The 25892-nt window shown below is 46.4% G+C and overlaps 1 protein-coding gene across 1 annotated transcript in view; it reads left to right on the plus strand.

Moving 5' to 3' along the window:
- PRDM10 (PR/SET domain 10) overlaps positions 1–21983 on the plus strand; it is a gene marked incomplete in the record, with an annotated part of 110322 nt that extends 88339 nt beyond the window's left edge. Inside the window, 11 exon segments of the mRNA XM_073603323.1 lie at positions 516–863; positions 1261–1416; positions 11392–11571; positions 11659–11769; positions 11849–12049; positions 14536–14667; positions 14886–15056; positions 15340–15480; positions 15571–15715; positions 19362–19468; positions 20876–21983. Coding sequence (XP_073459424.1) covers positions 516–863; positions 1261–1416; positions 11392–11571; positions 11659–11769; positions 11849–12049; positions 14536–14667; positions 14886–15056; positions 15340–15480; positions 15571–15715; positions 19362–19468; positions 20876–21061 — 1878 coding nt within the window.
- Positions 21984–25892: the final 3909 nt, after the last annotated feature.

Raw genomic sequence — 25892 nt, forward strand, 5'->3', positions numbered from 1 at the left:
CCGATGGATGGGGATCCGTTCCCCTTGCGTCTGTCGGATGGGTTCGCATGGCAGTCAGGTGTAAATGGACAGGCGGTCCATTTACATCTTGCTGCCCGTGGAGGAGAGCAGGCTGCGTCCGTTCTGCATAAGCGGAGTGTACACGGACCTGTTATCCGCTTGCTCAGCGGGGATCAGCGGACAGGTTCCCTGCTGAGCAAGGGGATCACAGTCGGAGTCCGCCCCATGTGAAAGAACCCTTATTCCTGAACTTGCTCCTACATTTCTCAACAACCGTCACCCTTTCTGTTTTCTCATTTTTTGGAAAACAAGCATTTATTGTGATGACTTTCTAACATATCCCATTATCAAACTGTATTGTGATGTACCATATGTATTGCCCTACCACATATACCTATACATATACTACAAGTTCTCATGCTTCTGTACACTGTAATCCTTAAACTGTTTGTTTTAATAAAAACTTTAAACAGAAACGTGGACTGACGGGTTATATTCTGACTCCTGTTTTGTAGAATGCCGCTCTGCAGCACCTTTTTATACGCAAGTCCTTCCGGCCGTTCAAGTGCTTGCAGTGTGGAAAGGCCTTCAGGGAGAAGGACAAGCTGGACCAGCACTTGCGTTTCCATGGGCGAGACAGCAACTGTCCCCTGACCTGTGACATCTGCAACAAGGGCTTCATCAGCACCAGCTCCTTGGAGAACCATATGAAGTTCCACCTGGACCAGAAGACCTATTCCTGTATCTTTTGCCCGGAGTCATTCGACCGATTGGATCTCCTGAAAGACCATGTTGCTGTGCATGTTGTCGATGGCTGCTTCAGCTGCCCTACCTGCAAAAAACGCTTTACAGACTTCATTCAGGTTGGGTTTGTTAGTTCCTCTTAATGCTGAACTTCAGGATGGTATACCAGACACAAATTGATGGTATACCAGACACAAATTGATGCAAAACGCCAGATCACCCCAATGGTTGCTTGTTTCCAGCATCAGTTGGTGTGACCTAGCCTTCCATTGGAGGGTTTTTACAGATGTTATGCTCTGATCAAGCCACTTCATTGTAAGTGCAGTTTACCTTTTTATTTATTAAAAGGCATTTTTATTTGCACTATCCAGTGCATTTTATCTTGTTCTTTTCTCGGACAGTGTCACTTTTTACATACATGCTATAAACAATACACTATATCTTGACCTTAATAGTCAGCGCTCAGGGTGTTTATCTGTTCCTAACCTTCATGCTGCACTTTTCTGTATCATCCAGGTGAAGAAACATGTTCGAAGTTTCCACTCGGAAAAGATTTACCAGTGTACAGAGTGTGATAAAGCTTTCTGCCGGCCAGACAAACTTCGCCTACACATGCTCAGACACTCTGATCGCAAAGACTTCCTTTGCTCTACGTGTGGAAAACAGTTCAAGGTAAGACATGGCCTATGTGTGTGTACTGGGTGACCAATCCGGCTGCGGAGCTGAGAGTTTCAGGAATTTTAGATCGTTCTTAGCAGAGGGAGCAAGAAGTTGTTTATAACAGAGAATTTCTGGCTTTTAGGGACTGGGTGAACAGTATACACTTTTGAGTACACTTAGTGGAATTGACTATCTGAATGCATGTCTAGTTTTGCGTCATTAGTGCAAGTCCACACACAGCACATTCAAATCAGAACAAAAGGCGAGGATCCCATACCTGAGTAATGCATCAGGAAAGTGGATAGGGGTAATAGTTCAGCATACAGAACCTGGATGATAGACCAGGATAGTAGATGAGGGTAATAGATGAGAATATCATATCTTGATAATGGATGGGTATAGTAGATGTGGGTAATAGGTGAGGATGTTGTAACTTTTATAATGGATCGGGATAGTAGATGGGGGTAATAGGGGAGGATATTGTACCTGGATAAAGGATTGAGATAGTAGACGAAGGTAATAGGTGAGGATTCAGTACCTGGATGGGATAATGGATGCAGATAGATGAGGTATCCCGTAGCTGGATAATGCATTAGGATGGAAGATGCCCTGAACCCTAAAGATACTCTCTCCTTTTCAACTTTTTTATTTTAAATCGTCTGTTTTTTTTTTTTTCCAATTACAAGCCTTGCAGAGTTAATCGGAATCCAACATTTCTGGGAGTTTTGGATTCTACAAACTGTTCTCTCCATTTCCTGGCAGTCATGTCATGGCTCCCTGCAAGGCCTTGGCTGATAATGTGAGCAGGAGTTGCCTACAGATAGTTAGCATCAACAAGTTTTGTTATTGCCCAACCCTACTACTTCTCTCTGGAGCTGTCAGGACCACGTGATGGGTACTTTTCTTTTTTTTTTTTTCAATTTTTTATTTCAAAAGGGCATACGGTTATACAGGAACATCAACAATGTTGAACATACAGTGGATTATCTCCACCTATAAAGCCACATGCCCAGTCAACACAGTGTCATCATTAGGTAAACAGAGGAAGTGCGTTCCAGACAATGGGCCTCAAGGACTAGGAAGTCTCCATATCCCGAATAATTTTTTTTAACAGTCAACACCGTTTTATTTATTTGGTGGAAAAAAAGAGAGAAAAACAAAAAAAAAAGATTGAGGGAACAGGTAAGACCCAGAGGGCCAAACAGCAAGGAGAGCATTAGCGAAAATAATGGAAAAGAGGGGGTCAGAAAAAAAAAGATGGAAGGGGGGTCAACCACCAGCCAGCACCCCCAACAGCGTCTAGAGAGCCTTTCCAGTAGGCCCATCCCAGGGGAGTTAGGTCACCAGCTCCGCAAGTTCCTCAGAGTAGACGAATTTGTGCCAGTAAAACCACTTCTTGAGGAATTTCTCCCGGAGGCCCCTGTCCGTGGCCACCAGGTCCTCCATGGCATTGATCTCAGCTACTTTTTTCAACCAGACGGCAATGGTGGAAGATATATATAGAGAGAGAGAGAGAGAGAGAGAGAGAATGAATAGCAAGTATCTATAGCATGGCAAATATCTGTAGCGTAGCAAAGCAGCAGTCTTGGGGTGCAGAGTCACTCCATGCAGCCAGTGGGAAGGTCTGCTTCCTGCAGTCCAGTGAGGGCCTGGGTCACAGCGGGCAAGCAAAACGAGCCATAAGGTCAGGCTGCAGACAGAGTAGTTTAGCGGCCACTAACAAGCAGTCTCCTGCTGGTCTCGGTTCAGGATCGTGGGCTCTTATCGGCGTTAGATCTATGCGATGGGGTCTTGAGGAGCGGTGTGGCAGTCCCTGATGTGTTGTCCGAGGTGCTGAGCGAGGGTCTCTCCGGGGAAGAAGGCGCAGCAAGTCTTGCAGTGGACATGCCTCCATCTCCAGGAACCTGAACAGATCCGGGAGATCTGCATACCGCCTCAATGTGAATGAGGTGCTGTCTTTGCGGACGATCAGCTGGAGAGGAAACCCCCATTGGTACAGCAGCTCCGCCCGGCACAGAGTCTCCTACAGGGGCTTCAGCATTGCTCTCCTCTGCAGAGTTGCTCGGGATACATCCGGGAATATGGATATTGTTGCTCCATCAAAATCGATTGGGCCCTTTTGCCAGGCAGCTCTCAGGATTAACTCCTTCTGGGTATAGCGATGTAGGCGGCAGATCACATCCAAGAGGACGATCCTGTTCCACCGGTTTAGGTTCGAGCGCCCTGTGTACCCTGTCAAACTCCAGATTTGCCGGCGGGACTGAGTCCAAGATGACATGCAGGATTGCCCGAACAGTCTCTGGTAGGTTCTCAGGGCCTGTCGCCTCCGGCAGCCCCCAGATTCGTAAATTGTTCCAGGGGCTCCGGTTCTCAAGGTCCTCAGCGTGAAGATGCACCTCCGCCAGCTGGTAATGGCAAAGTGAATTAATAAATATATATGTGATGGCTGCGCTTAGGACGATAATTAGGTATGCAGCCCCCCTGAAGGGAGCTTCCCTAAGGATTCTCCAACTAGTTACACATTTATCTACAATGGGGTGTGGCGCTCCCTAATGGGTTATATGGGATAAGCAACTGTATGGAGGAGGGGGCTAACTGCTATCTGAATTGGTGAGCGTGTCCCTCCTATATCCTAATTTAGTGATAGTTGCAAACTAGTAATCCCTAGTGAAAGTATATAAATATCAACATTCAGTTGTGCTAGAGTGTAGACTGAATAAAATATAAATCTGCGCGTGTATGACAATAAGCAGCTGGACACCAGGGTCAATCAATCAAATCCCTTAAGTGAAAATATAAAAGATGGTGCAGCGCTAAAAGAGCTAAAACATCGAGGGATGCTATATACGGTTAAATGAGAGGATACCCATACAACATAAGATAAAACGTTTTTAAGCTATATGTCAAAGTCCAGAAAAGTCCATGAAAATCCAAAAGATCCAAAAAAAATCCTAGGAAATTCCACCAAGTGAACGTGATAAATGCTGGTATAGGTGACTGATGTGCCCTTCATCGATATCTGAAATAGCCTCTCACCTGGTGACCAGGACCCTTTAATTACAGAGGGTCATGTAAGCCTTCCCTTATGGGTCATGTAAATGGATGGTATTCGGACACAGGGACCAAGAGCTCCGTCACACACCGGGTGGGATAACTCAGGACGTTCCAATGGTATATATAATGGAAAAGGGACAACATATAGTGCTCTCCGTTTTTCAAACAATTTATTAAAATATAGTAAAATACACTTACATAGCCAGCACTTTTCAAGTGCCAGTGAAACAGCAACAAGCGATGGTGTGTAAACACAGATGGAATAGAGCATGCGCGGTGGCCGCGGGTGACGTCACGACGTCTCGTTCTGGATGCGTTGCGTCCCAGTGGGCGGGGACTTCTTCAGCAGATGAATGGACTACGTGGGCACCCGCGCTTTATAGAGGTAAGTAACCATGGTAATGGAAAAACAAACCCCAGACGGCGCACTCGCAAAACAGGAAGGAGAATCCGGAAGTGTCTCCATAAGAGACATATACTATAAACGGAACTCGTTGTGAGTACACTAATACAACCAAATTAACTTATATACACAATCAAGTGCAAAAAAGAAACAATATATGAGCAAAAATATTGACTCACTATACATATTAAAATATACAAAGATATATATAATTATAAAATATACTCTCCAATTGGAAAATGTAAAAGAATATATAATTAATATTCAAATGTCATCCGCGGCCATCGACTGCTCTTAAAAAAAGGCGAGAACAGATATGTCAAATGGTGAAACATCATAAAATTCATTATAATCAATCAAAATTATAATTATAAAAAATTATTATTATAAAAAATTACCACATATATTACCGATCAGATATAAAACAATTAGCTAGAGTGTAGGCTTCTGTATGTGAACATTACCATATATTTCCATCTAGTATTGGAAAGGGTGAAACTAGAAAGCTCTATTGGTCCCCTATAAATAATAGTGATGTGCCATCAAAAAGAAAATACCATATAACATTGTGAATTTGCACTGTACGAGGCCATAAACTGCAACCTCTACATATCAATTTTTTTTTTTTTTATATAATCTTTATTTTTATTTTATGTATTAAAAGGAACATACAGACATATAGTCTATGGTCATTCTTACCACAATACAGTGCAATTCTTACAGTGCAAACATAGACGTTCCAGACAATAACAAGTTGTCAAACCAATCACAAGACAAGGTAAAAACCGGAGGGGTGAGGGAAGGAGGGGGAAGGGGATGAGGGATCAAGTCTTCTTCAAACTGTATTGCACTGTGGAACAGTCAAAATGATTCCCAGGGGGGGGTCCCGCCATGGCAACTTCTTGGCCGGACCCGTCACAAAAGCCCTCCATTCTGTATTGGAGGGGGGGTCTCGTCCCTGCTTTAAGGTCCCCGAGATGCCCACCGGGCGGGTCCCTCGGGAGGGGGGCCATAAGCCTCCAACTAACCTCCACCGAAAGGGAGGCGCCCCACGGGCATCCCCTGGGGTCAATGCCTTTGAAAGGTGCCTGTGTCGCCAGGCGGAGCCCCTTTCCCATAAGTCTGCCCTGGTAATAACTCTATAACATTTAATAAGGGAGATACAAAACTTGCCTTTCTTAAAGGGAAAAAAAAAACTCCAAAGACGCCTAGCGTTTCGTATGAGCCTTCAACTGTGGACCTTGTGAACCATGCATAAGGAAAGAAAAGGTCTACATCCGGTGCAATCAATAGGGTGGTGAGACATGCCATTCAGGTACGCACGTCACCACATACAGGCCTCCTTAGCTTCAAGGAGGGCTCCGCTAACTCCAACAGCGCGACTTCCAGGCTAGAGGGTACAGGATTAGTGTTATTGGTGAATCTCCGCCACTGGGCCCAGATACTATCAAAGCGCTCACTCCTATTCTTGCACCTCGCCACCCACTCCTCCGCCTCTCTGATATCCTCCACCTTCTGTAACCATTCTTTTAAGGTAGGGATCCGTGGACTCTTCCAGTGGAGAGGAACCAGCCTTTTAGCAGCGTTTAATAGATGAGGAAGGGCGCTTTTTTTGTAGTGGCTCAGAGGGAGGGTGGGGAGGTGCAGGAGAAAATGCTCCGGGGAGAACGGGATCTCAATCTGCAGAGCATTTTTAATGGTAGCCTGTACCTCCGTCCAGAACGGCCTAATTACTGGGCATTCCCACCACACATGAAGGAGGGTGCCTTTCTGACCGCAGTCACGCCAGCAGCGGTCAGAAACCGAGGGGTAAATACGTGCTATGACGGCTGGTACCCGGTACCAACGAGTTAGGAGCTTGTAGTTAGTTTCCTGCGTTCTGGACTCTATGGAGCTAGAATGTGCTAATTTATACATGTGTAGGCGCTGTTCTGGTGAGAACTCTATCCCTAGGTCCCGCTCCCATTCTCTTATGAAAGCCGGCTTGCAAGCAGCGGAAACTGAACCCAGTAGCCTATATAACTCAGAGATCAGATGGGGAGTTGGTTCTTCTTCTATGAAAAATCTTTCTAGTGTGGTAATGGTGTCTAGCCCTCTCATCGAAGCCCCCTCTGTTGCAATGAAGTGTTGGAGTTGCTGGTGTCTCCACCAATCCATGGGGAATCTGCCATGGCTAGTCCTCAAGGCATCTAGGGGTATCAGACTACCCTTATCTACAAATTTGCCACAGCTATAATTACCATCTGTAACCCATGTACCAAAAAAGGTCCTTTGCTCCCCAGGAGGGAACCACCTGAACCCCCCCAGCGGTGCCAGTGGGGTGCCCGGGGGCACCAAAGCGTACAAAGCATTCGTGCGATCCCAGACCCGCAGGGTATGGGTAGTTAGCGGGGAGGACGTCTGTGAGAGTCCTCTATATTCACGAGGCAGCCAAGGCGCGTAGGACAAGTCACGACCTGCCAAGCTCTTTTCCAAGGAGACCCATATTTTTGAACCCCCATGATGCCGCCAGTTGAGGATATGTTGGATCGCAATGGCTCTGTAGTATCGTCTTATATCCGGGAGGCCCAGGCCTCCTATTTCCTTGGTCTTCTGTAGTAAAGACGCGGCCAGTCTTGGCCTTTTACCATGCCAGATGAAATTAATCATTAGGCTTTGAAGCTGTGTAAAGAAGCTCCTGGGGAGAGGGACCGGCAGCATTTGTAAATAAAAGAGCACCCGTGGGAGGATGTTCATCTTGAGTATGCTAAGTTTGCCCAGCCACGTGAAGGAGGTCTTGGCCCAATTCTGTAAGTCTCTACGCACCATGCTCAAAAGGGTGGGAAAATTAGCCGAGTAAATATTATCAAATCTATTGGTAAGTTGTATACCCAGGTACTTAATCGATGTTGTAGCCCAACTAAATGGGAAAGCTTGTTGTAAGTCATTAGCCATCTTCGCAGGGATGGTGATGGGCAGGATTTCGGATTTCGAAAAATTTATTTTAAAATTGGACACCTGACCAAAAGTTTTTAGTTCCCTCATAAGGTTTGGCAGCGACACCAAGGGCTGGGTCAAATGAAAGAGCACGTCATCTGCATAGGCTGACAGTTTGTGTTCCGTTGACCCCACCGTCACCCCTCTGATGTCAGCACTCGCCCGTATTGTTCGAAGCAGTGGCTCCATAGCCAGAGCGAACAAGAGGGGGGAGAGGGGGCACCCCTGCCTCGTGCCATTCCGAATGGGGAACCCCTGGGATAAGTGGCCATTTACCTTGACCTTCGCACTGGGGGTCGCGTAAAGTGCCATGATCCATCTAAGCATATGAGGGCCTAGTCCCCAAGCCTCCAGCACCGCCTTAAGGTATGACCAATCTAGTCTGTCAAAAGCCTTTTCGGCATCCGTGGACAGAATAAGGTATGGGGTGGAATTCCTATGGGCACATGCCCATTGTATAAGCTGCATGGCCCGGATGGAGTTATCCCTAGCTTCTCTACCTGGGATAAATCCCGTTTGATCGGGGTGGATAAAGGAGGGCAAGACATATTTAAGTCGATTTGCCATGATCTTAGCAAAAATTTTTATATCGACGTTAAGAAGTGATATTGGTCTATAGCTTTGTGGGTACATATCAATTTAAACATATAAACATAACGTCAAACAAAATCATGTAGTGTTCATAGTCCATAAGTGAAATTTTTTTTTTCAAAAAATCGTGTTCAAATTTCTTCAAACAAGACCGTGACTGGGGTGCTCTCAAACGTTCTTGGTGACTTTTGTGCTCCCCCTCAAGGGTCCCCACTCACCAGATCCAATCACCCCAAAGGGGCAAAAAGCGTATAGGTATATCCTCTACGATCTCCTCACCATTGTAGTTGTTAAGGCACCCAGGGTGGTCTCCATATGGGTAGTTAGGTTGTGTTCATGGTGACTCCCTGTCTCTAGAGAGAGATGAACACATGGAGACAGGGAGTCACCATGAACACAACCTAACTACCCACACGGAGACTGGAGATTACCCTGGGTGCCATAACAACTACGGTGTTGAGGAGATTGTGGAGGATATACCTATACGCTTTTGCCCCTTTGGGGTGATTGGATCTGCAAAGTGAATTAGCCCGCTCCATCTGGGTAACCCGGATCTCCAGGGCGCTCACCGATGCCTCACCCCTAGTCAGTCTGTCATCCAAGCCTTGGACCGCTCGGATTTGCTGAAAGTCTTGGCGGTGTTGCTCCTCTACCCTCAGCACCAGGGCTTCCATGTCTGATTTAGTGGGGAGAGCCCGCAGCAGGGCCCTGATGTCAACATTGTCTCTGGAAAGCTAAGTTGCCAGTCCAGGGCTGCTCAAGGTGCTGGGCGAGGGGTCTAGGAGGGATGGTATACCCGCCAGTGAGCTTGGCACTGAGCTTTGTGGAGATGCCATTGGAGGGGAGAGTGAGGGTGAAGGCCCTTGGTCGCCACGTGTCCCTCTAGTATGCGGACCAGCAGGATCTTGAAAATATCGGCTGATCGGAGCTGTTGGCACAGCTTTAGATGATCCCCTGGTCTTCCGTCTCTTATGATAGCTCATGGTCAAAATAGAAACGGCTGTAAGAGGGCATATCAGCCTTGATTAATGGGCCGGGAATCGGGTGCTCTAGCAGTGAGCGTCTTCACTCCGCCAAGCCATGCCCCCCGTGATGGGTACTTTTCATTACTGCTATCTACAATTGGCTCCCGCTGTCTGTATCAGGTACCAGTCCTGGACATCAGACATGTCCATGAGCCGCATTTTATTGGTATGATCACTTTGTGAACAGCACAAGGTTGTAGAGCAGGGGTCTCCAAACTATGGCCCTCCAGTTGTTCTTGAACGTTAATTCCCATCATCAGAGTTTTACAATGCCTCATGGGATGTGTAGTTCCGCAACAGCTGGAGCTCCATAGTTTGCAGATCCCTGCTCTAGAGTCTCTTTACATACTTTTTCTGCAACTAATTAAATTGCAACTAGGGCAGCATGCGTCTTTTTTTTTTTTTTTTCTGTTTGTGAACCCAAATATCTAAATCACTGCCAGCCCCTCTATTATAGATGGGCATACCACACTGTATAAGTGTTTTATAAAAACTAGGCATGTAAATACCTTTCTTAAAACTAGCTTTAGGCCGATCACATGCCTCGCCGGCTGCTTTACATCTCCGATACAGGGCTACTGTAGGAGGGGCCGAGATCTCCCTCTGATGTCAGCCGGGGAGGTCACATGACCACTCAGCCCCTTCTCCAGTAGCCCTGGAAACCGGTCGAGAGTCACGTGACAGGCCTGAAGATCTCTCTAAAAGATATTTACATGCCTCGTTTTTATAAAAGACTTATACAGCGTGGTATGCCTATCTATAATAGAGGGGCTGGCAGTGACCATTTATTATTTTTTTTATTGTACTAAGAGCGGTGGGGGGGGGGAGCAGAGACACAGACATGGAGCTTACAGGCAGGCAGGAGGGGGTGAGGGGGAGAAAGGAGAGCTGTGGATGACAAAGGGACGTACGCTGACCACCGTGATCAGGGCTCAGCAGCCCTGATTATCGTGGGCAGCACAGAGAGGGGGACACAGGAAGTGGCAGGATCAGACAGGTTTATTACAGTTTAGAGAGGGGCAAATTAGACCGCACAAGCACCGTGCTTTAAATAAGTAGCATTGACCCCTATGAACATTCCACATAGAATCAATTTCATGAAGAACTATTACTATAGTAAGAACTCAGAATTGTATTTTCTCACCACCCTTCTGTTCTACTGGTGCAGGATTCCAATACTGAATTTAGGAGGAGTTTTGCAAAGCTAGCACGTTTGCTGCTGCGTCTCCCATAGTGAACTCATTTTCTTATGATTCCACTCTTTACGTCCACTCAAAAGGGAGTGTCTTAGGACTTCCCTAGATTGATAGCTGGACCCGTCTTAGGCAAATTACACTTTGCTTGTTTGTAGGTATGTTGGTGGATGGGATTTAGGCTTATCTGATAAGTGCAGAGCGGGCTGGATCTAGGTGTGTCCTACATGTTGATTGACAAGCTAGGACTTTGTAAAGAACACTAGCCATAATTCAAGCTTCAAGCCACGCCCCATGTTAGGTCATGGCACCCTCCTGTAGGCCGTTTAGAAACCGCACACTACAAGGGTGACCACACAGAGCTTTGTATTGATGGGAAGCTGCTTCAGCACCCCGTTAGAGGAAGTAGAGCTGAAAGCCATCAGCTGCCAGGACCCCAAGCATGTTATTGACACTGCTTGGCATATTTAGCAAACTTAACAAAGATATGTTTGCATTTTATCGTAGCTGCACTTGTTGCCTGAAAACCCGGGTAGAAAGCATGCTTCCGTATAGCTAGCAGTGAGGGATAAATGGCACAAAAAAAAAAAAAGAAAAGTCTTTGAACATGTTCTTCCAGTTCCATAACTGTTCCCTTTTGAGTTTTTGGCTTTATATATAAAAAACTAACTTTGATATCCTGTGCGTAAGGCCAAGCGTAGTGAGAGACATGGCTGTTCGGGTAATACAGATTTTGTTCTTCCAGAGAAAAGACAAGTTAAGGGAACACATGCAGCGAATGCACAATCCAGAGAGAGAAGCCAAGAAGGCAGATCGCACTGGGCGCACCAAGGCCTTCAAACCACGTCTCGCTTCCACAGACTACGAAAGCTTCATGTTCAAGTGCCGCATGTGTATGATGGGATTCCGGAGGAGAGGCATGCTGGTAAGCAGGAAGAGTTAACCTCACTGCCATCATGTTGCTTTACTTGGATATGTACAATGCTCTGAGCTATTACTGTTTTTGGTTCAGGTCAATCACTTGTCAAAGCGACACCCGGAAATGAAGATTGAGGAAGTCCCAGAGTTGACACTACCCATTATCAAACCCAACCGAGACTATTACTGCCAGTACTGTGAGAAGGTGAGTGGGCACTGCCAAGGTGTACAACCCATAATCCAATATTATATTGTAGATCGTTGAGATTATTTCTTGTTGACAGGTCTATAAAAGTGCCAGCAAAAGGAAAGCGCATATCCTGAAGAACCACCCAGGAGCAGAGCTGCCTCCCAGTATACGGAAACTGAGACCGGCTGGGCCCGGAGAACCAGATCCAATGCTTAGTACTCACACCCAACTCACAGGGACGATAGCAACGCCTCCAGTTTGTTGCCCGCACTGTGCCAAGCAATACAGCAGTAAGGTGAGTGAAGGTTGTTCCCTACAGTTCCTATTATGTACATTTTTTTCAGCGGTAACTGCTGGGTTTTACTTTCCAGATGGACTGTAAAAAAACATTTGTGACTGACACAATTTGTGGCTTAAAGGAGTTGTAAAGGCAGAAGGTTTTTTATCTTAATGCATTCTTTGCATTAAGATAAAAAGCCTTCTGTGTGTAGCAGCTCCCCCTGCACCCCCTAATACTTACCTGAGCCCCCTCTCTGTCCAGCGATGTCCACATAACATGTTTGTTATTTAGAAAAGTCTTGTTTTTTTGTTTTTTTTATCACTTTAATATGATATAAATACCATTTAATGCATTGGAATGTGGATCCCTTCCACCTCTGCAGGCCATCATGATAAAACAGTGATGTTTTGCCATTGTGTTCAGCTTTAAAACAGAATAAAAGTCTGTATTGTCTCCATAATATTTGTATAGTTGCTCATATTGAAGAGACGATATGCTGTCTCATCAATACAGTGATAAAATGTAGTGTTCATGTACAGATAGTTCAAAAACAAGAAGTCCAAAATTTGAAACATTGTTGCAACAATGTAACTTCCACAATGGTGCTACAATTTCATATAGCTGCGTCCAGTGCTGTAATGCTGTGACCACCAACTTATAGCTGAACAGAACGCTCAGTAGATCCTCCGACCCCAAAAGAAATAAGAGATCGGAATGTTCTTAGCTCATACACTCCCAAACTGAATCTTGTGCATCCAGTACCCATTACAGATATGGATGTAGCCCTTTTCTGGAATTACGACATTCATATGCAAGGTCATACACCATGGGTCTTGCATATGAAGCATGTTGACTCCAGGAAAGGGATTCATCCATACCGTTAATGGGTACTGAATGCACAAGTTTTGCTTGGATGAGCTTAGCACATTCTGACCTCCCTATTTTTGTGGGGTCAGAGCATCTGATAGGTGTTCTGTTCAGCTATAGGGTGGTGGCCAAAGCATTAGAGCCTACTGAGCACAGTTATGATATTGCAGCATCATGGTGGAATTTGCATTGTTTCAATCATCTGTTGCAAGTTTTGGACATATTGGGGTTGTTTACTAAAACTGGAGAGTGCAAAATCTGGTGCAGCTGTGCATGGCAGCCAATCGGCTTCTAACTTCAGCTTGTTAAATTAAGCTTTGACAATAAAATCTGGAAGCTGATTGGTTTCTGTGCAGATTTTGCACTTTCTAGTTTTAGTAAATCAACCCCATTGTTTTTGAACATTTTATATAAAAATGCAACATTTTATTACATTGAGTTCTGGCACGTACACACATTCCGAATATCGTACGAGGAAGGATCGTATGATTTTCGGATCGTGTGTACACTACTTTAAACAGCCGATCACGACTGTTCATCCGATATTATTTGATCAGGCATGCACGAAAATTTTCCTCGTACGATTCCAGATCGTACGATTTTCGGTTAGTCAGTATAGTTGTCGTCCTACAATACAATTTTTTTTCAGTCGTACAAGAATTTTCATGACTTTATCTACCTATTCAATATCTACTTGCGATTATTAAGCAAAAACGGTCGTACGATCTGACATGCGATATTCGGATCGTGTGTACAGGCCATTCAGCATTGACCAGCCTGAGGGTGCAGTGTGGCTTATTTGCTGCTAAAGAAAGTCAGCAGTGGTACATTTCACAGCTTAAAAACCTCACCTCCAACCAACATTTCTTGCTTACTCTTATTTGGCCACTAAGTAGCGGAGCTGTATATAATGTGCAGCATGGGTTATAACCTCTCCAGTAATATGCAGAATAATTGAATAAAGTGTGTTTTTGTTTTATACAGGAGTGGGAAAGACCGGAATTGTAATTCTCATATTTTGTGATTCAGCTGATATAAATATGCTGTAAAATCACTGCCCTTCTAAATTTCAATACCCACTTACTAACTGCTAAATCCAATTGCCACCAATCAGTAGGCTAACTATTAGACCTTTCTGCTGCCTTGGACATAGTTGTCCACCTGCTTCTCCGAAAACTCGGCTCCCTTGGCCTCCAAGGCATTACTCTTTCCTGTTTCCCCTCCTACCTATCTAGGCACTCCTTTAGAATGACCTACAACTCTACTTCTTCCTCTCCTCTTTCTGTAGGAGTCCCCCAGGGCTCCGTCCTTGGACATCTTCTTTTCTCTATTTACACTCCAATTCTGATTCCAATACTTCTTCTATGCTGATGATATGCATGTCTCTTTACTCCTCAGCTCTCCCCTTCAGTCTCCTTGTGCATTACTAATTTACTGTTGGACATATCAGTATGGATCTCACACCCTTTCTAAAACTCAGTCTTTTTAAAACTGAGCTCATAATATTTTCCTCTTGTATTGAATTGAATGGTATTGTAACTGTACTGTCTCCCTAAACAGTTTGCAAATTGTTATTGTACTCACTTTGTGGGTGGGAGGAAATTCACTAAAACCTGCTCCTAATCTTTCTGTAGACAAAGATGGTTCAGCACATACGCAAGAAACATCCAGAATTTGCTCTGTTGCCTATCACAACACAGACAGCGATGATTAGTACAACCCCCACTGTTCTTACGGCTGATGGCACGAGTGGTGAAACTGTGGTGGTGAGTGTTTGTTATCTAATGAAGGTAGATATTCTGAGGACTAGAAATTCATCTAAAAATGATTTAATGCTAAATGTGTTCCTCAGTTTTTGTATTATTTTAGAACATGCATTCTCTGAATGACAGGTGCAGTTTAGCTTCGTATTCTCTCATTGTGGCGTAAGATGCATAAGATTTTCATTAAGTCTTTTTCTGATCTGATTATTATTCACCCATAGACCACAGATCTTCTAACGCAGGCCATGACGGAACTATCTCAGACTCTGACCACAGAATACCGCACTGCGCAGGGAGATTACCAGCGGATCCAGTACATCCCGGTGTCACAGGGCACGGCTGGCATGCAACAATCACAACATATACAGCTGCAGGTGGTGCAGGTTGCCCAGGTAACATCTGTATACAGTGCACAATACACAAATAAAAAAAATATATGAACCTCAAGTCATTGGGGCTGTTGCCCCATCTAAGTTTAACTCCAGCCAAAGATTTATATTTAATTTTTGAAAAAGGTGTGGAATGATTTCTAATGGCAGCCCTGTAAGAGAATGTTTTAAAAATGCATAGTCTGGCAGCCATGCAAGGGAACTGTACTTGTCATGTTCCGATCAGAAATCTTGATGATAAATCATGGACTGGGTTGAAGTGACATTGACATGTTTGTGTCTTCAGGCTTCATCTCCTCACCAGACACAGCACTCTACGGTGGATATGGGGCAGCTACATGAAACCCAGGCCTACACTCAACATGCCATCCAAGTGCAACATATCCAGGTGGCAGAGCCAGCTCCAGGCACTCAGGCACCTTCTCAGGTATCTGCCTCTTGACATGTTTATAGCTGCACAATGTACATATGTGAGAAATGAAGAATATTCAAATTTTTTTTCCTTGATTCTGTGCAGGTAGGGGGCCAGTCCCTCAGCCCTTCATCACAGGAAAACGATCAGAATGTCAACCCCTCACAGATGCAGACCACGTCCCCCCAGACAAACTCTTCCACAGTTCAGCACACCTACCTGTCAAGCGGCTGGAACTCTTTTCGCTATCGTAAGTCTGCATGGAGTGGTGCTCTAAATGGAGTTCAAGCTTCTGTAATGATTTAAGGCACATTGGAGCTTCTTTAACAGGCTGGTGCAAAAATTGAAGATGATGTGCAAGTGTGTGGTAACCAACGGCAGTTAGATTTTGCCTTGCATCAGAAATAAATGTTTTTGTCTACATTTCAAATGTAGCATCATTATTAGGTGTGTAGACAGGATTTCATCATCTCTTTGCTCCTGTAATTGACTCTATGCCTTTTCACAGAAGTGTGCACAGGGTTGTGGATCTGATTACAGGGAGCCGGTAAGGGTCACAGGGAATGCTGCATTCCTGGTAAGATACTTGAACAGGGTACTTGCTGCCCCTGATCAAATGATTATAGCAAGTGTATATATTCCCACTTAACAGAACTGATTGAACAAAATTCTACAAGTGCATTTAAAGAACCTATTTCAATATTTACACAACAGAAACTAGAATTGACCGGATAAGTGGAAGTTCCATTTTTGAGTGGAACTCCACTTTAACCACCTCCTGACCAACCATTGTAGTTGGTCTGCAGCTTGGGACAGCTTATTCTTGTTTAATTACTTTTTATTGCCATTTCAAAGAAAAATACAAAAGGAACAGAAAAATATAGTCAGACAGCTTATGTCTAAGCTTATTCTAAGTGGACCTCTATAAATGTCCCTGTTTGTACAATGTGTGTGTGTGCACACACAATGCCTCTGATTGTGCTGTCATTAAACATTAGAGCAGATCCCAGGCAAAATTCAAAGCGCTAATTACAGTAGTGTAGCTCTGTGCTTTGTGATCGTTGTGAACCAATCACAGTTATCACAAGTGTAAACAAAGCTATTCCTTCCTTCTTTATAACATTGACTGATGTCTGAGTTCTGTAGTAAGCAGCATGCCCTTTATGAGCATCACTAATGATATTTGGGAATGTAGGCTTTTTAGCTTCATAAATAAGTGGTTATAAAGACATTGATGTGACCATCTCTCAAAATGACTGCAAAGGTCTAGAAGTAATGTTTACTACTTTCCACACACAAAAAGGGTACAGCTATTTTATTGGGGTTGGGGAAAAAGGCCATCACAGAGATGTGTTGGTTGTTGCAGTAACATATGTAAATGCTGACTGTGTAAGTATTCTTCATACAGAATGTCCACAACACATGTGAGAAATTACACACATGCACACCTTTCCTGTCTGTACACACGAGTATGGCGCCTCCCTGCTTTTTGGTCTAAATTTATGAAGAAAGACTATTTGGTAAGTTTTACAGAAAGTAGCAGAAGCAGTTTTTCTTTATTGTACATCCCAGGGCACAGGACATCTTTCATATTCATTACATTATACTGCACCTTTGGGTGATTGGACACTTGCAAAAAGACAGGAAATCCCCTCCTAGGCACAACTCCTCCCATCTAGGCAAGGCTTCGTTTTTTTTGCTAGTGATTTAGGTAAAGGTCATATCTGTGCAGTCTCATCACAAAAATATCTAGCTTCTCAAGAGTTCCATCTGGGATTAGGAGACTGGCTCTTCTGGATCAATTACCTATAGCTTTTCTATGTCCAGAGTAAACTCTTCCCCTCCCTCTCCCCTTCATTAATGGAAGAGGAATCAGTGGAGGATGAGGTAGAGAAAGATGAGAATGTTTCAGTTGAAGAGGACACAGAAAAATCCTCACTTGAGGAATCTACTCCTGAAGATCCCCATGTCCTATTTAAAGCCTTATTTGCTCTGGTAGGGGCAACTCTATAACTGCAATTGCAGCTGTAGGTGTGTGCCAAAGTCTTAAGGTCTGGTCCATCACATGACGAGAGAGAGGGATCCCACCAGTGTAGATACTGAAATGAGCAGAAACCAGGATGATTTTCCACATGCTCTTAGCTTCTTAATGGAAGTCTTGAAGGATTTAATTCAACATAGTAGTGGTCAACGGAGTTACCCGGCAAGAAGCATGTGGAATGTCTACCTTTTCAAGAGGAAATTTTGTTTGGTCCTGCTGCACCCAGAAGGTGACTGTAGGTAAGAGTTCTCTCTTACTGCTTAAAACGAAGACAAAGCCTAAAGTTCCAAAACCTGACACTTTTACTTCCAAAAACCATTTCCTCCAAGTCCCAGCCCCAGTTCCAAAAGAAGACATGATCTGCAAAGCTCTCAAAGCCTGGGGACAAATCCTCCTCACAGTGAAGGGGCGCCCCCACTCGCTTGGTGGTGGGACATTAGGCAGTGGAAGAGTGGGGCCACAATACAGTGGCTACAAGCTGGAATTTCACAGCCTTCCATTCTTCCCAGTTTGTGGCCCTGCCATGTGGCCTGTGTACAGCTCCCAGAGTGTTCACCAAGGTCTTGGCTCTGCTCCTGGGGCTCCTATGTACCCCTGGGTATTACTGTTATAGGGTACCTGAATTACTTGCTTCTGAGGGATGTGTTTGCTTGTCTCCTGGAAACCAAAGTGTCTCACATGGTGCACAGACTGGAAATGTTTGGATGGGTTCTGAATTGCAGAAGTCTACTTTAGTTCCAACCCAGAGGTTGACATATTTAGGTCTGACCCTGGATAGCATTCAGATGAAAATTATCCTCCTTCTGTACAAATGTCTTGCTCAGAGTGTTCAGGTGGACTTGCTCAACACTTTGTCAAATCCCTCAATTTGCTTTTGCAGTAGGGTTCTAGGAAAGACACTTTTTGAGGCAGTGCCCTTTGCCCAGTTTTGCTCCAGGCCCATCCCCTTGTGGTTTATGACTTGCTACAAAAACTGAAGGCATTGTGGTTCGCACGGCCTTTTAAACCATTTTGTGCCCTCTCCCTTGAGGCAGTTACCACTCTACGCATCAGGTGGGGCTCCAGTGGGTCTTGGGCAGGGGGGGGGGCTTGGGTGATGGGGAGTGAGGGTGGGTGGCTCTTAGCTGGACAGGGGGGCTGTGGAACAAGTGCGGGTTGGATGTCAGGGAGTGCCAGGGGAGGCACTGTTTTTTGTGATTTTATTTTTTTTGATGATTACTTTTGTTGTAAATTGTTCTTTTTTCTAAAACTTCAATAAATTATATTGGGTGGTAGCTGGCCTGATGTCTGTGCCTTTTTTTTCTTTTTTTGTTTATCTCGTTTCTGGTGACACCTTACCCATTTAACGTAGTGGGAAGAACCGCCATTCCTTGTATAGTTGGGACACTCTCTTAATCCAACTCCTCTTCTTTTTTTTCTGTATGCAAAAACTGAAGTCTTGCCAAGAAGGGAGGGGTTATGCCTAGGAAGGGATTACCTGTCTTTTTTGGTCCAATGTTAAATTACTTGAAGGTGGCAGCATAGCCTTGTTGTAATGAATGTGAAGGTGCCCTGTGTCCTGTGATGTATTCCAAGAAAAGGATTTTACAGGTAAACCAAAAGACCCATTTAAAAAAAAAAAGTTTGTTTCTAGTAAAAAAGGAGCACTTAAATACCCCAAAACAAAGCTCTATCTGTCTAAAAAAAAGTATATTTAAAATCCATATGGGCACAGTGTTTCATGATTGAATAATTGTCAGTTAAACTGTCACAGCACTGGAAACTAAAAATGGCCTGGACAGGAAGGGGGTTTGTAACACATTGGTATTGAGGTGGCTAAATTCTTGTCTCATCGCCATCTCTTGTTTTTCTGCAGCTTCTGAGATCCAAATGATGTTACCGCAGGGGCAATATGTCATCACCGAGGCAACTGTGGGCACTCCTGTTGCTCCGGTCACTAGTGGTCAAGTGAAAGCAATACAGGTAAGAGTGGTGATGAATGTTGTAGCTTTTATACTATATGGGCAAAAGTTTGTGGACACCTGACCATCACGCCTATATGATCCTGTTGGACACCCAATTCCAAAGCCATAGGCCTTAATATGGAGTTGCCCCCTCCCAAATCTTATGGAATGCTTTCCCAGAAGAGTTTTGTTATGGCACCCCACAAATTTTGGAGTTGTCTGTGGGAACGTGTGCCCTTTTTTGATGTTAGGTGCTGATGTTGGATGAGAAGACCTTGCTCGGAATTGATGTCCCATTTCATTCCCAAAGGTGTTCAGTATGAGGCCAGGGCTCTGTGCAACTCATTTGAGTTCCTCCATACCAAACTGGTCAAACCATGTCTTTCCAGTCCTGCTGGAATAGATAAAGGTGTTCTCCCAACTATTACCACGCAGTTGAATGTGCACAGTTGTTCAAAATGTCTTTTGTATGCTGTATAATTAAAGTGGTTCTAAAGGCAGAAGGTGTTTTTACCTTAATGCATTCTATGCATTAAGGCAGGGGTCTCCAAACTTTCTAAATAAAGGGCCAGTTTACTGTCCTTCAGATTCTCTGGGGGCCAGAATGTGACCATTGTGGGTAGAAAATGCTTTGGCTTCAATGGAATACCATGCTTCATAATTGGTATTAGAGGGAGGTATAGTGCCAATTGTTGGTATCAGTGGAAGGAATAGTACCCTATCATTGGTGTCAGTGAGAGGAATGGTGCTCCATTGTTGGTGTCAGTCTGAGGTATAGTCCCTTGTAATAGGAGGTGGAATAGTGGCAAGCGTTGATATCAGGGAAAGGAATAATGCCCCATCATTGGGGTCAGTGCAAGGAATGGTTGGTGTCCAAGGGCCAGATAAAGGCAAGAAAAGGGCCGCATCTGGCCTCTGGACCACAGTTTGGAGCCCACTGCATTAAGGTAAAACAACTTTCTGCTTGCAGCTCCTCCCATCCCCTTATACTTATCTGAGCCTGATCTCAGTCCAGCGATGTGTGCAAGAGCAGAGGCTTTCTTTGCTCTTTCTCTTCTCATTGGCCCTGAGACAGCAGCAGGAGCCATTGGCTTCTGCTGCTGTCAATCACAGCCAGTGATGAGGGGGCAGGGGCTGCACAAGTGTCCTCATAGCAAGCAGCTTGCTATGGGGGCGCTTGGCAGATGAGAAGGGGCCAGGAGCGCTGATGGTGGACCCAAGAAGAGGAGGATCGGGGCTGATCTGTGCAAAACCACTGCACAGAGCAGGTAAGTATAACATGTTTGTTATTTTAAAAAACATGTACATTTAGAATAGCTTTAAGATTACCCTTCACTGGAGATGCCTGAAGGTCTACATACTTTTGGTCATGTAGTGTATATTCACCTACCCCATGTGTTTACGTCATTTCTCTGTATCCCCTCAGACACATTATGTCATATCGGAGAGCCAGGGCGATGTGGAGATGAAGAAGAATGGCAGTTTGACAGAAGAAGTCTCCACCAACTCAGAACAGCTTGAGCAGGCTGACACTAATCCTCCACAGACAGCGCAATACATTATTGCCACCAACATGAACGGAAGCAACGAGGTGCATATTTCCAAACCGTGAGACTGGGATAGTGACCCTTGTGTGTTCATATCCTACTCAGCGACGTTGGACTGATGGCACAAATTCTGGGTTGTCCTGAATCAACCACCAGAGTGACGGCAATATTGTGTAATCCACCTCTGCTATGAACATTTTGTATGTATGACTGTAAGCAGCACCCGGCACAGGGCATTCGTTTCTGGAGTTTACCCAGAGATTTGGTAGAACTGCTTGTAAATGGTCATCGGGCATGGCTTGTTTCATTCCATTGACTTTCTGGTTCTCTGTGTGTTGCACAAAGTTATAGCAGAGGCTTCTTAGATGGAGATGAGAGTCATTTCTGATTGGACATCAGCGGCTCTCCCTGATTCCTTATTGGACAGCAGCGGCACCCCTTCCGCTCTGCAGGTTAAGGAAACCATCGGCAGGGCCGACAATGCTATGGCCATATTGGCCCTATAGGAAGGTCGCTCCCGTCGAGGCTGAAGTACATATTGTGCTATTATTGTTCCTCGGATTATACTGGAATCTCACCTGTATTTTCTTCATGCTTTGTACTTTGTGTTTTTAATGCAGATTCACTCTGCCTTCATTTTTTTTTTTAAGAAATTGGCAGAGATGTTACAAGCTCAATTTTAAGAATTCTATAAATAGCCTCTAATTTAATCCCCCTGAAGAGCCCCAGCCCCGATTCCCTGTCTAATTATTTATTTTCAGTTCCTTGTGTTTTCTTTCAGAGACTATAAATACGTTTTGTGGGGTTTTCTTTATTTTTTTTAAATCTAATTTCTTACAGTCCTGTTTATATTTGAGCATAATCGCCGGCCTTTGAGCTCTAACCCAAAGTGCAAGATACTGTGAAGATGGACCTCACCAGATGTCTTTCATTCTAGGACCAGAAATACCGTGTCCTGTTCTCAAATAAAGCAAAAGACAAACATGAGAGTTGGATTCTTTGTTTCTTCTTGATGGTGAACCATACAGCTGGTAATGAGCGATATACCCAGATGCACAAAAATTTAAAAAATATTTTAAAGTAGGTGTAAAATCTGCTATATGCTTTAAACTCCTTACTGTAAATGATTGAAACAACACTCCTAAGGCCACATCCCTATAATGTTTAACTCAGGAGAGGAATAAAGGGGCAGAGGCCCTCGTTCTGACTTTTCAGGCAGTGTCCATTGCCTGAGAAGTCTGAACGAGGGCCTCTGCCCCTTTATTCCTCTCCTTAAACTCCTTACTACAGCAGTTTTGTAGAAAAATGCCAGCAAGGTGGGTGTTTATTTTTGGAGCGCCGTTTACACACACAGCCTGTGACCACACTGTCATAAGACCCCGTTCACACTGGGGTTACTCGTGCGTTAGCGCCAAAGCGCCGCTTTTTGGCCTGCTAGCTGGGCACTTTTGCGATGCATACTAGCTCATTATGCCTTTGTCTTGAATGTTGTTTTTTTTTTTTTTTTTTTATTCCCAGAGTTTACAACCACTTTAAAGGCTAAGTTCACAAAAAAAAAAAAGATTTTTTATTTGTTTCACAGGAGCCTGCAAAGCATTGCATCTGCAATAAGTGGATCACGGGTGCAATGTCGGGCTCCTGCAAACTCCTCCTCCAGTGTTCCATTGAGAACTATAAGTCTGTTTGCCCTGGTGAGAGACATGACTTGTAGTTTATTTATTCACAGATCTCTGAGAATCAATAGTTCAGCTTTGTGGGCGGAGCAGCAATGGTATGGGGCGGGGGTTGAATTTGAGGGACTCCCGACCATTGCACTCTGTCACGTGTGCTGTGCGTTACATACTCCTGTCTGCTGAACTCTATATGCTGTGGTGTAATTTGCATGCTCCTGGCTGCTGAACTCAAAGCATACTGAGTGGTGAGGAATATGCTATATATAGAGCCCAGCATACAGAGTGCAGTGGTAAAGGGTAAGAAACGTGCAGCCCAGCATACAAAGTTCAGGGCTTAGGATTATGTAACGGAAAACCCATTGTACAGAGACCAGCATTCAGGAGGTACCATATGTTACAAAATCCTGACCACTGCATCTTGCATGCCGTACGATACACACCGCACTCTTGGTCATTGAATTCTGTATGCTGTCCCCCAGCAAATTTTTACTCTCCTCCCCAAGCAAAAAATCCCCATCTTTCAACTAATCCCCCCCCCCCCATTAAAGTAACAATCTATTGCTTACCTCTGCACCCCCCCTCCCCCCCCCCGCCCACAGATCACCTCTTCTTTCTCCAAATCACAGCCGATCTCTTCTGCCTCCCATTCTACAGCTCACCCCTGTCTAGAGAACAAGGAAGTGCCCCTGGGACTTGGTAGGCAGTAGTCACACCAGACAAAGAAGTAGAGAAGTGTAGTAAAAGTAAAAGTTTTATTTAAATCCAAAAATAAAATCTGAAGGTGAACATCACTGATACAAAGTAGAAATAAAAATCAAAAACATGGTAGTCATAATGTATACAATACAGGACTGTTGTCTTAGGCATGCGGTTGATCTCGTGGTGGGAGGCCAAACCATAGGCAATTATATAGAAGATCCCAACGTGTTTCGGAATAAAAGAAATTCCTTCTTCAGGGGATGGTCTAAACAGACTGCATGTGTTACAATGGCTACCCTTTATCGGATTCAAAGACACAACATAGTTTATTTGATACTTCCACAGTGCCCCATCCCATTTATTATACCCCAGGGAGATGGTACATTCAGGCGGTAGATAAAATGGTGTCCTTGATCCAGGACAGGCTCCATGTGGGATGAGAGGTAGAGAGATGGTAGTGCTGCCATAAAAAGAAGCGCCCACAAGGATTGCATATATGAAGACGGCCACATAGTACGGAGTTTGGAGGTTGTGTGCCTGATTCAGGGGGGCTGAGCAATCCCAGGTTGTCCACTTTATTTTCCTCTGTAACCCCCGTCCACAGCTCACCTCTTCTTCCCCCTTTCCACAGCTCATTCCCCCCCCCCCCCGTCCACAGCTCACCTCTTCTACCTTTGCACAGCTCACCCCTCCCTCCCCCTGTCCACAGCTCACCCCTCCCTCCCCCTGTCCACAGCTCACCCCTCCCTCCCCCTGTCCACAGCTCACCCCTCCCTCCCTCTGTCCACAGCTCACCCCTCCCTCCCTCTGTCCACAGCTCACCCCTCCCTCCCCCTATCCACAGCTCCCCCCCCGTCCACAGCTCACCCCTCCCCCCCGTCCACAGCTCACCCCTCCCCCCTGTCCACAGCTCACCCCTCCCCCCTGTCCACAGCTCACCCCTCCCCCCTGTCCACAGCTCGCCCCTCCCCCCTGTCCACAGCTCGCCCCTCCCCCCCTGTCCACAGCTCACCCCTCCCCCCCTGTCCACAGCTCACCCCTCCCCCCCCTGTCCACAGCTCACCCCTCCCCCCCCTGTCCACAGCTCACCCCTCCCCCCCTGTCCACAGCTCACCACTCGCCCCCCTGTCCACAGCTCGCCCCTCCCCCCCTGTCCACAGCTCGCCCCTCCCCCCCGTCCACAGCTTGCCCCTCCCCCCTATCCACAGCTCACCCCTCCCCCCGTCCACAGCTCACCCCTCCCCCCCCCTGTCCACAGCTCACCCCTCCCCCCCTGTCCACAGTTCACCCCTGTCCACAGCTCACCACTCCCCCCCTGTCCACAACTCACCCCTCGCCCCCCTGTCCACAGCTCGCACCCCCCCTGTCCACAGCTCACCCCGTCCACAGTTCACCCCTCCCACCCGTCCACAGTTCACCCCTCCCCCCCTGTCCACAGCTCACCCCTCGCCCCCCCTGTCCACAGCTCACCCCTCCCCCCCTGTCCACAGCTCACCCCTCGCCCCCCCTGTCCACAGCTCACCCCTCGCCCCCCCTGTCCACAGCTCACCCCTCGCCCCCCCTGTCCACAGCTCACCCCTCGCCCCCCCTGTCCACAGCTCACCCCCTGTCCACAGCTCACCTCTACTTCCCCCAGCTCTCCTGTTCTTCCCCCTTTCCACAGCTCATCCCTCCTCCCCCTGTCCACAGCTCTCCTCTTCTCTCCCCTTCCCACAGCTCATCCCTCCTCTCCCTGTCCACAGCTCTCCTCTTCTTCCCCCATTCCACCGCTCACCCCTTTATTCCTGCCTAGAGCTCAACTCTGCACCATGGCCTCAGTTCAGCTTTGTATTCTCCGTCAACATCTCGCCTTTGCACCTCCTCGCCCCTATCCACAATTACACCACAACTTGCCACTGCACCCGTTGTCCACATTTTACTTCTGCCCCCCCCCCCTCCCCTCCCCCCCATGTCTACAGCTCACCCCTCCCCCCTGTCCACAGCTCGCCCTTTCCCCCCGTCCACAGCTCGCCCCTCCCCCCTGTCCACAGCTCGCCCCTCCCCCCCTGTCCACAGCTCACCCCTCCCCCCCGTCCACAGCTCGCCCCTCCCCCCGTCCACAGCTCGCCCCTCCCCCCCTGTCCACAGCTCGCCCCTCCCCCCCTGTCCACAGCTCACCCCTCCCCCCTGTCCACAGCTCACCCCTCCCCCCTGTCCACAGCTCACCCCTCCCCCCCGTCCACAGCTCACCACTCACCCCCCTGTCCACAGCTCGTCCCTCCCCCCCGTCCACAGCTCGCCCCTCCCCCCCTGTCCACAGCTCGCCCCTCCCCCCCGTCCACAGCTCGCCCCTCCCCCCCGTCCACAGCTCGCCCCTCCCCCCCCGTCCACAGCTCACCCCTCCCCCCCGTCCACAGCTCACCCCTCCCCCCCGTCCACAGCTCACCCCTCCCCCCCGTCCACAGCTCACCCCTCCCCCCCGTCCACAGCTCACCTCTACCCCCCGTCCACAGCTCACCCCTCCCCCCCGTCCACAGCTCACCCC

This window comes from Aquarana catesbeiana, linkage group LG10, assembly GCF_042186555.1.
Source record: "Aquarana catesbeiana isolate 2022-GZ linkage group LG10, ASM4218655v1, whole genome shotgun sequence".
NCBI lineage: Eukaryota > Metazoa > Chordata > Amphibia > Anura > Ranidae > Aquarana > Aquarana catesbeiana.